The sequence below is a fragment of the Phyllopteryx taeniolatus genome, chromosome 13 (genome assembly GCF_024500385.1).
Source record: "Phyllopteryx taeniolatus isolate TA_2022b chromosome 13, UOR_Ptae_1.2, whole genome shotgun sequence".
Lineage (NCBI taxonomy): Eukaryota > Metazoa > Chordata > Actinopteri > Syngnathiformes > Syngnathidae > Phyllopteryx > Phyllopteryx taeniolatus.
In genome coordinates, this window is record NC_084514.1 from 19,362,719 (window position 1) to 19,375,037 (window position 12,319).

Here is a 12,319-nt window from a genome sequence, read left to right on the forward strand (position 1 = left end):
CAATTATTATAGAATAACATTATGGTGTTGTTTATCCTTAAAAACTCAGGTAATGCTGTGCGATAATCACATTCATGTTGGATTTTTTTTTTTTTTTTTTTTTTACATTTATGTATTGCGATTATATTTTTAAAGGGTAATGAATAAATATGGGATTTTAAAAAGATGTTTAAAAATGTAACATAATGAATAGTTGTAGTTATAAAGACATAAAATCAACATTTCATGAAAGTATTATTTTATGTTAATATCATGGCTTTATTTGTATTCTTTTTTTGGTGTGTTTTTTTTTGTTAGGTAACAGTGGGAGACGTGGTCATATTCAGGTTTTCTATCCGTCTATCGATCGATCTAATCGAGCTCGTACAATTGGTGTCAAATTTGCAGCCCGTGGTGTCTCATCCGGCCCACCAAGTCATTTTGTGGCCCGCAAAAGTCAAATGATCTGCGTCAACTTACATGATTCTTGCTCAAATCTGTACCAAAATTTCAAATCATTTGTAGGGTTTTTTTTTTTTGGGGGGTCTGCAAACCCCCTTTTACAGTAATTTGAACAATAGGCGAATAAACTATTATCCCTGACTTCTGAATTGAAAGGTAGTTATCCATCCATTTGCTGTGGTTATGTACTTTAACAATGATGCCATTAAACCTTTTTTCTGCTTTTACAGTCGTCACGGTCCTCTGAGGGAAACCGTACCAACAATGTGGCCCGCGACAAAAAAATGAGTTTGACGCCAACTGATCGAGTGCAAGTGATTATAATATTGTTTATTTAAAAAATTAGCTTGTGGTGCATGGAGAAATTATCAATAAAATAAAAAATAAAAAGGGGGGTTTAGTTTTTAAACAAAAAAAATCGATGCATTAAAAACATGTATTGGGCAGGGGTGTCCAAAATTAGGTCCGGTGCCCATTTGTGGCCCGCCATCCATTTTTTTAGTGGCCCTTCAGTACGGATCAAAATAAACATTTGACACGGCCCGTGTTGTGTACTACAGTGCTTACTTTGTGCTTTGGCTGGCAAGGCAGGAGAAGAGAAGAAGACGTTTATCGCCTCGTCTCGCACTTCTTCGTTTTCAACCAATCACGCATCATTCGGTAAGACTTCTAAACACAACTGGTCACCCCAAAATCCTGCAAAATCTTTGACTTTTTGCTTTATACACATACAGTACATATCTTACAATATGGGCCTGTTATAGCTTTGCATAGCTTTGCCTTCACATCTGTTTAGTGTGTTAAATCAATTCAAGATGTCAAAGTGCCTCCTTCCATTTTTCTGTGTGCGGCCACCGCTGATATAGTGCATAGATAGCGATTATGTCATGGAAATAAAAGGTGAAGTTGACAAAAAAATAGGGCAAGATTTGAAAACTGTATCGGTGATTTGATGGTGGAAATTTGTGAAAGTTGTAATGAGGAGTCAGTAAAAAGGCGCGTCATGCTAATGAGTCAGCTGGGCGCTCGCATCATTTTGGAACGATAGAATGTGTCAGCACGGAATTGAAAAGCTATTTCCACCCTGAAATTAGACGACCTGCCGTGAGCTGCGTTGCTTAGCAACCACATTGTTAGGTGGCGGGAGAGTGACTGACGACCCCCCCCCCTCCTCCTCCTCCCCTCCCCTGATTATAACAGCTTTAAGATAGATGGAAAAACCAAATTTTTTTTTTTTTTTTTTTTTTTTTTTTAAATACATAGATACTTTTTGGAAAATATGGAAATAAAACAAAAAAAAAGAGCCTGATTTGGTGTGCAAAAAAAACAAAAAAAATTCTTATTGACCCTACAAATAATCTCTCCCATTCAATTGCGGTGATTGATTGGTGATAAGATGAAGTTTGGACATGATAAGCTTGTTCAAATCTTGTTTGATGTGTGCTGACTCTCTCTCTCTCTCACACACACACACACACACACACACACACACTCAAAGTAACTTTCAAAAAAGAAAAACGCCGGAGTTTACTGAGCAAACGGGCCAGCCCGAACACAAACAAAGCTGCAAGAATGGACTGACTATTTGCTGCTCGCTCGCGAAGCCTTTGTGAGTCACTTTGCTCTCAACAAATCATTCAACACAATTCAAAGGACCTCTGACATAGACACACACAAAAAATAGAGAGCAATATTATTCTTTTTTTTTTTTTTTTTTTTTTTTTTTTTTTTACATTATTATTGCACCCATTTAAAATATATATATATATATATATATATATATATTTTTTTTTTTTTTCTTTTTTCTTTTTTTTTTTTACAGGCCTAGGTTGTCACAAAATATTCCACTAAGAAGGTGGAAAAAAAACACTGTTCCATAATTTTGTAATGGAACTGTTAAAAAAAAAAGTAAAAAAAATTTTTTTACAATCCGATAAGAATTTTCTATTTTAAAACTATTAGAGATAGTTGTTGTTTTTACACTTGGTTCTTAAAATCTTATTTAATATTTTTACTATTTGATTACTTTTTCACCTTAAATGTTTTTTTTGTGTGTTTTTTTTTCAGGTACAGGTTGTCGCCATATATGTATAATATGTGTTAAATGAAACAAATACATACAGGATTGAAAATGTTGCAATTCTATGAAAATAAAAAAAAACTAATAACTAAAAGTATCATGGCCAATAATGAATATGTATTGTGTACAAATGTAAATATTTGTATACAAAATGTTTTTTTCTATTTACAAATAGAAGTAAGTTTCGACATTTAATATAGAAAATGTTTAGCTTTTACAAATATTAAAACATTTTTATAAATTAAAAAAATAAATAACGTTTTATATTTAACAGTAGAAAACAATATTTTTTTGGGTTTATAAATGGAAAATATTACATTTGTCTTCATTAAAAATAGAACTAATACAATTTTAATAAATAGATCTATATTAAAGGACTGTTTTATGGAGCAGAACAAAATACAAATAAAACCAGTTCTATTAATTAGAAGACTGATAAAAGAAATACGTCTTATATTTGTCATTTTGACACTAAAAAAAATTTGTTACCATTTGATGTATTCTTATGTTTTATTGTACTGTATTTTATTGTATTTGCTTGTTTTCATTCTAAATATTTCAAGGCCCAGTTTGTCAGCATAATATATTCCACAAATGAGGGGGGATTACCTTTCCATAATTTATTAATAGGACTGTTTTTTTATGGTAAGTCAAATATCTATTATAAGTTACATATAAACGTACAAATACCAAACAAAACAACAACAGAAGAAAAAAAACTGTACAATAGAGCGTTTTTTTTTTGTTTTGTTTTTTTTTACATGGGCGAGAGTTCATGCAGGGGGGGGGGGAAAAAAGTGAAGGCTTACTGAATTTGTTCATGAACGCCAGTTGCACGCGATTCAAATGTGACGTCATTTCCCCCTCTCCGCCTCCCAAATCCCAAACAATAAACACATTTGAATGACGTGCGACCGATGAAGATGTTGAAAGGACTTTTTCCTGAATGAATCCCACGAATTGCGTTGTATGGGGTGGGGGGTGGCGTCCACCTCAAGTCCCCAAAATGTTATTATTTTTCGTTGAAAATGTCGTAGTTTGTTACGTTTTCTGCGCCTGTTTGCGCCGGTCACCACGTCCTGCCGTACAAGAGCGCCGAGCACTGCAACGCCGATCCGTACTCGGTCCCCGCGGCGGGCGAGTTGAGGTGCGACAGTCCGGCCACTTGGCTGTGGAGGAGCGCGGGGGGGCTGGCCGAGAGCGGAGGCCCCCCCTGCAGGTCCGGGGAGTGGCCGGCGCTGCCCCCCACCTGCTGCTGCTGCTGCGGGCCGGACATGAGCATGACGTTGGCGGCTTGCTGCTGCTGCTGCTGCTGGTGCTGATGCTGCTGGTGCGGGTGGTGTTGGTGTTGGTGTTGGTGGTGCTGTTGCGCCGCGGCGGGTCCGCTGCCTTGACACGGCTTTCCGTCCTTGACCAGAACCGGAATCGCCACCCTGCGGGGGGACTGCTGCTGCTGCTGCTGCTGCTGCTGCTGGCTGCACGACCCCCCCTCCTGGTGCTGCATCTGCTGCTGGGACACCTTGTCCTTGGCTTGCCGCTTCATCTTGTAGCGGTGGTTCTGGAACCAGATTTTCACCTGCGTGGGCGTCAGGTGGATCATGCTGGCCAGGTGTTCGCGTTCGGGGGCCGACAGGTACTTCTGCTGCTTGAAGCGGCGCTCCAGTTCGTACACTTGCGCCTGCGAGAAGAGGACGCGCCGTTTGCGCCGCGGCGCCGAGCTCAGCGAGCCGTGCATGCCCGCCTTGGCGTGGGCCTCCGCCAGGGAGCCCAGGCCGCCCATGCCTCCCATGGCGCCCGTGCCGCCCATGCCGCCCATGCCGCCCATGGCTCCCATGGCGCCCATGTTCATGCCCGACGACGAGCCCATGAAGCGGGAAACTGCAGAAGCGGAGGCAACACAAAAGCACACGTTGGCTCAAAAACAAACAAACAAAACAAGCACGCAAACTCCACTTTTAGTACCAAAAGTGCATTTCTTTGCTCCTCGATACGCGCAACACATTCACATGACACGAAAAGCAGACAAAATGCACTTTTACGCGGCCATTCGCTTAGGAAATAACAACAGGAGGAAAACGACGATTGTTTGAAAAGGAAAAAAAACGTCTTTTTAGGACCAAAATTGCATTTCTTTGCTCATTAATGGGAAATAAATACGTTTGTATTCAAAACCAAAAATCCAAGTAGCAAAATTGCATTGGTGTGCTCATTTCAATATATTGCAGGGTGGGAAAAACAGCACATTCTTTGCAAATAGCAGGCACCCGAACGCTACTTTTAGCTGCAATTTTTGGGGAAAGGGGAGATATATTCAGTAAATAACTGTAGACAAACATATTAGTGTCGTTTAATGATAATTAAAAATGTTTAGTTAAAAAAATGCATTTGTTTGTAGGAAATGTGATAAATATGGAACTGAGGGAAGAAAAATAAGTTTAAAAAAAAAAACAAACAGCACACAAATTTCACTGAGTAGCAAAATTGTTTGTGCATTCATAGAGGACCAAAATGCATTTTTGTCTCTCTCTCTCTCTCTCTCTCTCTGATCAAAAAATCAATTCAATATTTAAAAAAGAAAATGTCAATTTTACGTTCAGTAGCAAAATTACGTCTTTGGTCATTATTAGGAAATATATACTGCGGGAAAATCATGCATTTGTTATTAAAAAAAATATATATATATTCGTAAAAAAAAGATGAAGTGAAATTGATACTAAAAATAATTTGCTTCGTTAACTTCATACAAAAACCGTATTTAGGACCTGCGGCATTTTTATTGGACAGAAAAGAGCTTCGAAAAGCATTTGCAATCGGAGATTGATATCGCCCCAAGCCAATATTGATCAAAATGCGGCGTTGCAATGCCGCGATGGAGTTGACAATATTCCCAATATTCCAAATAGAAACGTTGAGTGAGAAAATGTGGAATTGCGGAAGCTCATTCATCAATTAGGAAATCGTTGATTAAGATCGTGGACTTTTTGGGTTGCGCCTTGGTAACTGTTTATTTCAATTAAGAGGACATTTGAATGACGACATTGTTAAAAAAAAAAAAAAAAAAAAGATCACATTTCTTGTCTCAGCTCCTTTTCATATCTATTTTTTTTTTAATTTAATTTGATTTTTTTTAATGTAATGAAATGACCCGAGAGGTTGCACTTCATTATATTCAAATATTTGTGTGTTCTCGAAATGATTTTTCATAAAAGGACGTATTTTCTACTTTAGCATTTTAAAAAGTATTTTTTCTATTTGTGAATGGTAACAAAGTTATTGTTTTCTACTTTTTTTGTTGTTTTTATACGATGTATTTTGTTTTATACAATGTAAATCTGTTATTTTCGAATGTAAATATTGTTTTTGAATGATTCATTTTCATGGAATAAATCAATTACATTCTGTTTTGTACTAGTCTCTGCTTTGAAATAAAGTATTCTATTTTGTCATATTCATATTTTTTGTTTCTATAGGACTTATTTTCCATTTTCAAATCTATTTCGTTCCATTTTCATCAAATTTTATTTTCTCATTTTAAATAATAAAAGGTAGTAATGGTAAAAAGGGTCTTTTAAATTTTTACATGTAGTAAAAATGTAGAAATCTCTATTTTTAATAACGATGTTTTATTATATATTATAAAAATATGTATGTATTTTAGTTTTAAATAACGTTACTTTCTACGAGAGTGAAAATGTATTCTTTTCTATTTTTACAGAAATGTAATCCTTTCTCCTTTTCATATTTTATTTTATTTAGTCTCAATAAATTGATATGATTCAATAAGTGACTCACCGGGAGAGAAAAAAAAAAAAAAAAAGATCGTAAGAACAATGTCGAATTTGCAATTTTTTTGATCGTAAGAAGGTAGCATTTTAAATTTTAATACAACTATTTTTAACCTTTGTTTTCAATTTTCTTGTACTATTTACTGTCAAACTTTATTAAGTATTATTTAGTCGGGGGGTGGGGGGGGGGGAAATCACTTTCATCGTAAAACTTGTTTCTGTTTTGACATTATAAAAATGTAACATTTTATATTTTCAAATGATAAAATGTTATTGTAAATATTTTAAAAAGGGGTATTCTTTTCGAGTTCTGAATAGTAACAATGTCGTATTTTCTATTTTAAAATAACAACAAATATTTGTTTTCACTCAACCTTTTTTTGTTAACTGTCAATAAAACATGGCTGTGATTGATTTATGACGTCATTTGAAGAAAACAGTATTATTACATAATAAAAATGTAGAATATTCAGTTTCGAAACGATAAAACTGTTTTTTTTCCATCGTTGTTAGAATAATCAATTATTTTCCAATGTTTGTAAAAATGTTTTTTCTATTTTCAAAATAAAATATGTATTGAAAATGTCATGCGTGCCTTAATCTTCAGGGAATATTTTATTGGAGGAAAAACACGTGTGCGCATTTTTACATAGCAAACGTAGCGTTTTCTTTTTTAGAATGATAAAAACATACTTTTATATTTCTGCACTAAAAAGCACTTAATTCTTAAATGTACATCGGTTGCACGTGATTTGAATCGTGTGTGTTCAAATCAAGTGAATTCAAATGACCTTTCACCTCTCCATTTAAATCGTAAATTTTTTTTAATTTTTTTTAAATAACGAATGTAGTGTTTTCTCCCTTTGTTTGAATTATTTACTTTGATCGTCATTCAAAAGTTTGTGTGTGTGTGCGTGTGTGTGTGTGCGTGTGTGAGACAATAGTGAACTCACTGGTGGAGAACCGGGGGTCGGCGGCGGCGGCGGCGGCGGCGGCAGCGGCGGCGGGACCGGCTCCGTACCAGCCGGCGGCCCTGACGCCCTCCGCCGCCTGGTAGGACGCCGCGTGCAGGTCGCCGGCGCCGGGCATGCTTCCGTTGCAGTAGCCGTGGGACAGCTGCGGCACTCCGGCGGCGCTCATGTGGTACGACCCCCCCCCGGCGCCCCCGCCCCCGCCGCCGCCTCCGCCGCCGCCGCCGCCGCCGCCGCCTGCACCCCCGCCGCCGGCACCGGGACCCATGTGGTGGTGATGGTGGTGGTGGTGGTGCTGCTGCATGGCCGCCTGGGGGGTCCCCTGCAGCTGCCGGTAGCCTCCGCCGCCGGCCTCCATAGCGGCGGCGGCGGCGGCCGCCTTCTTGTAGCTCTCCTCCAGCGGACTCAGGATGTCGGACACGGAAAAGGGGGTCGTATGCTTGGGGCTCATCGACATTATTTGTCCTGCAGGGAGGTCTTCCCTTTTTTTTCCCCTTCTTCTTCTTCTTCTTCTTCTTCTTCTTTTTCTTCTTCTTCTCCCCCCCACCCCAAAATCTCCTCTTCTTCCTCTTCCTCTTCCTCTCGTTCTACTCGCAAGTCCTTCTGGTTGCCGTTAATTGGGTGGAGTGGGAGCTCGCCGTGGCCGGCTCGGGGTGTCCACGCTGCACACGTTTAAGGGAGGGAGGGAGGGAGGGAGGGATGGAGGGGGGGCGGGGGCTCCCGTGACGTCACCACGCACTTTATTAACTGCACTGACTGCGTGAGCGAGTGAGGGTCTCTCGATGAACATCACGAGATCACGAGAAAGTGGGCCGCATGCACGCGCGTGGACGACTTGAGAGGAGAAGCCACTCGCTCCTTTCATGTACGCTTTTCGTTTTTAATGGCCCCCTCCCCACCAACATGATCGCACTTGTTTGTTTGCGTGACAGTGGGTCAAGTCAACGTGGTTTTTGTTTTTTTTTGTTTGTCCAGGTAGACAAGTAAGAAGTGCAGATTCTCATTCGCAATGTCGACCTCGTTGGCTGCAGACAGCAGAGTAAAACCAAGCCGGTGCAAAAAAAAAACAAAAAATGTACAATTTGGTGCTGTATTTATATTACATAGCATGTGATGACAAAAAAAAAAAAAGGTTAAAAAAAGGTGCAGCGTTCATGTAATTATCCCTCAATAACTTTTTAAATGACGATATCAGGATGCACGAGATGAGTTTTATTGTTGTTGTTGTTTTTTTTGGGGGAGTGTTCACGTCGTTCGGGGCAGGAAATGGAGAAGAAGGTTGAGCAAAAGGTCGCGGTGACTTTGGGAACGAAGAGGTTGAAAAAACTGCCGCGCCACTAGAGCGCGGGTGGTGGTATGCGCGGTGAGCAGGGGCGACGTCGGCTGGGCGCTTGCTAAATGTTTTCAGAATAGTTTTCAGTTTGTATTTTGATGGGATAAACATTCTTTTCTACAGTTTAAAATATATTCTTTAATATTGTGTTTTTTATATCGCCCTTTGTCACCGATTCTGTCCATAACTTTTATGGACGCAATTTCAATATCAAAAATAATTTATGGTTTTCAATTTTTATATTGCAAAAGGATATTTTCTACTTTTTCAAAATATTTTAAAAAAGCATTATTTTCTACAGTCTAAAAATAATGACAATGTTTTATTTTCATGGAATTGAATAGTTTTCCCCCGTAGTTTTAAATAATTGAAATGTTTTGGAATCATGCAAACACATTTTCTATTTTTGAATGGCAAAAATGCATGATTATTTTCTTTTGTGTATCTTTGATATTATCGAAATGCCGTCCTTTTCCAGCAGGCACTTTTTATTTTTCCTCAAGTGCACGAGGGCCTCTCGATGAACACGTCACGCGCGGAGAGACGAGTGCAAGTGGGCCGCCTGCCGACTTCTTCAAGACTTGAGAGGAGAACCCACTGGCGCTCGTGCGCTCCCCCTCTCACTTCTGGCATACACTTACAGCCTAGAAGGGCGTGATCAGGAAGAACATCCCCGAACCCGTTGGTGGACACCAACGGTGAGGGATGCCGTCAAGCCGAAGAAGGAGTCCTAACGGGCCTTTTCCGAGGCAACTGTTGGGTACTGGATGGCCGAATGCGGAATGCGGCTTCGGTGGTCGCTGAGGCAAAAACTCGAATGTGGAAGGAGTTCGGTGAGGCCACGGAGAAAGACTTCCAGACAGCTTTGACAAAATTCTGGTCCACCAGCTGCTGTTTGAGGAGGGCGAAGCAGTGGACCATCAACATTGTGTATAGTGGGGACAGCGTGCTGCTGACTGTCGTGAATAGGAGGGGAAAATACTGCGAAGACCTCCTCGATTCCACCGACACGCCTTCCCATGAGGAAGCAAAGTCTGGGTTCTCTGAGGCGGGCTCGCCGAGAAAGCTGGGTTGAGGTCACCCAGGTGGTTCAAAAGCTCCTTGGTGGCAGGGCCCCGGGACTGGATCAGATTCGCCCGGAGTTCCTCAAGGCTCTGGATGTTGTAGGGCTGTCCCGGTTAACACATCGGGGACAGTGCCTCTGGATTGGCAGACTGGGGTGGTGGTCCCCCTTTTTAAGAAGTTCCAACTACAGGGGGATCACACTCCTCAGCCTCCCCTTGTAAGGTCTATTCATGGGTGCTGGAGAGGAGGTCGAATGTCAGATCCAGGAGGAGCAGTGTGGTTTTCGGAACAGTGGGCCAGGTCTTCACCCTCGGCAGGGTCCTCGAGGGTGCGTGGGAGTTCGCCCAACCGGTCTACATGTGTTTTGTGGACTTGGAGAAGGCGTTCGACCGTGTCCCTCGGGGGGGTGCCATAAACAAAAGAATGACATATTACATGACACTCTTTTATATAAAATATTGAACGTTACAACATATAGCCGACCATATATATATATTTGCTTTGTCACTATAACAAAGCTATTTAAAAATACCCACATACAAATCTTCGTTTGATTTTATGGCAAAAATACAAAAAGCAGGGCTGTATTTTTATTTATTTTTTATTCGCGTACAGCAATTAGTTACAATGCAACTAACAAGTCTAATCTGCCGAGTCTTAACGCTAAAATTAATTGGCAGAGGTGAGTAATTAACAATTAGCTTGAATTTGATGACGCCTGACTGAATGAGAGAATGTCACTTATACGCAAATCCTCCAAATGTCCAATTAGCATGCAAGTTTTCTTTCCATATTAAATTATCGATGTATATACCGATATGAACAACACACAAATTTATTATAAACAATGTATTTAAAAAATGCGACAAACTCTACATTTTGTTGAATCCATCAATTAGAATTTAACATTATTCATTTATCTATGATATCAAACAAACGTTGACATTTTTCAAAATGTCAGCGCCTATGTGTCAGATTTATGGCACATAATTTTTTCCTCAATAAATCGCCATAAATAAATAACTGGTAAATACATGCAAAAAAACAATTTTATAAATTAAATACTACTGAGTTGAAATATTGCCCTGCGATTGGCTGGCGAGCGGTTCGGGGTTTGAAAAAAACATTATAAATACTTTAAATACATACATAAGTTGACTAGTTTTTCTAATTTCAGATTCATAAAAGAAAGTGCTAAAAATATACATAATTCAGTGTTTTAGTGCTTAAAATGATTGAATGCAAAAATTACACTGTTAAAACATTGTACTTTAGTCATACATATGTTTTGTTTTTTGTTTTTACTCAAAGCGCATTTAAAAAAAAAAAAAGAAAAAACAGGCGGAGCATAACAGTGACGTCACACGAGGACTTGGGTGCAAAAAGCGAAAATACTCGTGGTCATCTTGCGCCCCATAGTGGAGGAACGCGCCTCTGCTTGTTGGGGAATTTGAGAGCTTGAAAACAAAAGGAGGTGCTCGGGCGCCATCTAATGGACAAACACCGACAGGCGGGACAAATCATTAGGAACACCTCTTACTTCTACTCCCTTTAAACTGTGATACTTAAAAAAAAAAATCAAAAATCAAAAATAAATCTAGAACTACAGGTCAGGAGAACGACGTTTGTCGGAGAGTCCCTATGTCACGTGATTAAAAAAAAACAAAGGCGCTGATTGGCCGAAGAGGAGATTTGTGTATCGCTGATCGATTGCTATTCCTTGCAGTCCCCGGATGTCTGTCACAGCTAATTTGAAATTGAATTTGTCATACCGAATCTGAAATGATCAAACAGAATGTGAAAATATCTCATTTGGATTTTCATTGCGAAGAAACAATTCGTACATTCACGCTCGATTTTATTGGACTTCAGTTCCAAACGAAGTGTTTTCAAGCATGAACGGCATTTTTAAGGTCATGCCACATCATTTCAATTGGATTCAAGTCCGGACTTTGACGAGGCCAAATCCAAAACCTTGATTAAGTTGTTTGTTTTTTTGTTTTTGATGCCTGAACATTGTCCTTCAGGATTGTCTGGTAAAGAGCACAATTTGTGGTTCCATCAATCACAGCAAGTCGTCCAGGTCCTGAAGGAGTCAAGCAGCCCAAGACCATGGTCCCTGGTTCTCTTTGGCTCTCGAGAAACATTTTTGTGTTACACCTTGAAGGAAGTCACTCCCTACATAAATTCACTTTTTTAGTCTTTTTTTTGTTGTTGTTGTTTTCTCATTAGCAGTTTGAACTGTAACGCTATCTCATTATCCCCGGTTCTCTTCAGCTCTCCAAATTGTGAGCACTTTCACTGCATTCTATTTCTAACCAATCCACTTTGTCTGCAGTGTGCCCCCCCCCCCACACAACAAATCTGTGGGTTAGCAAACTCCTCGTGTGGCCTACACAGCCACCGAGTTAACTACTCTGAAATAAGGCCCCCGCAGGACTCTAGTGAGTATAAAGCACTAAAGGATGAGCCGGCTGATATGAGCCCCAGACAATTCCTGGGGGCAACTTAAAGACACCAGTGGCAACCCCTAAAAGCCTGTCTTTGTCCGCCCCCAGAGCCCCCATCATGCTCCGCAACGCCATTGTCGCCTCAAAGCTCATAAATTTGTCGCAGGGACTGATTAAACATCATGAGAATTGAA

General features: G+C 39.9%; 1 protein-coding gene across 1 annotated transcript; it reads right to left on the reverse strand.

The window, feature by feature from the left end:
* Nucleotides 1-2,821: 2,821 nt before the first annotated feature.
* On the reverse strand, nucleotides 2,822-7,902 carry nkx2.1 (NK2 homeobox 1). The gene is made up of 3 exons (XM_061795393.1): nucleotides 7,521-7,902; nucleotides 7,260-7,487; nucleotides 2,822-4,399 (listed from the first exon to the last, which is right to left on the reverse strand). The coding sequence occupies exons 1-3, from the start codon at nucleotides 7,732-7,734 to the stop codon at nucleotides 3,591-3,593; spliced, it is 1,251 nt and encodes a 416-aa protein (XP_061651377.1). The 5' UTR covers nucleotides 7,735-7,902; the 3' UTR covers nucleotides 2,822-3,590.
* Between the last annotated feature and the right edge of the window lie 4,417 nt (nucleotides 7,903-12,319).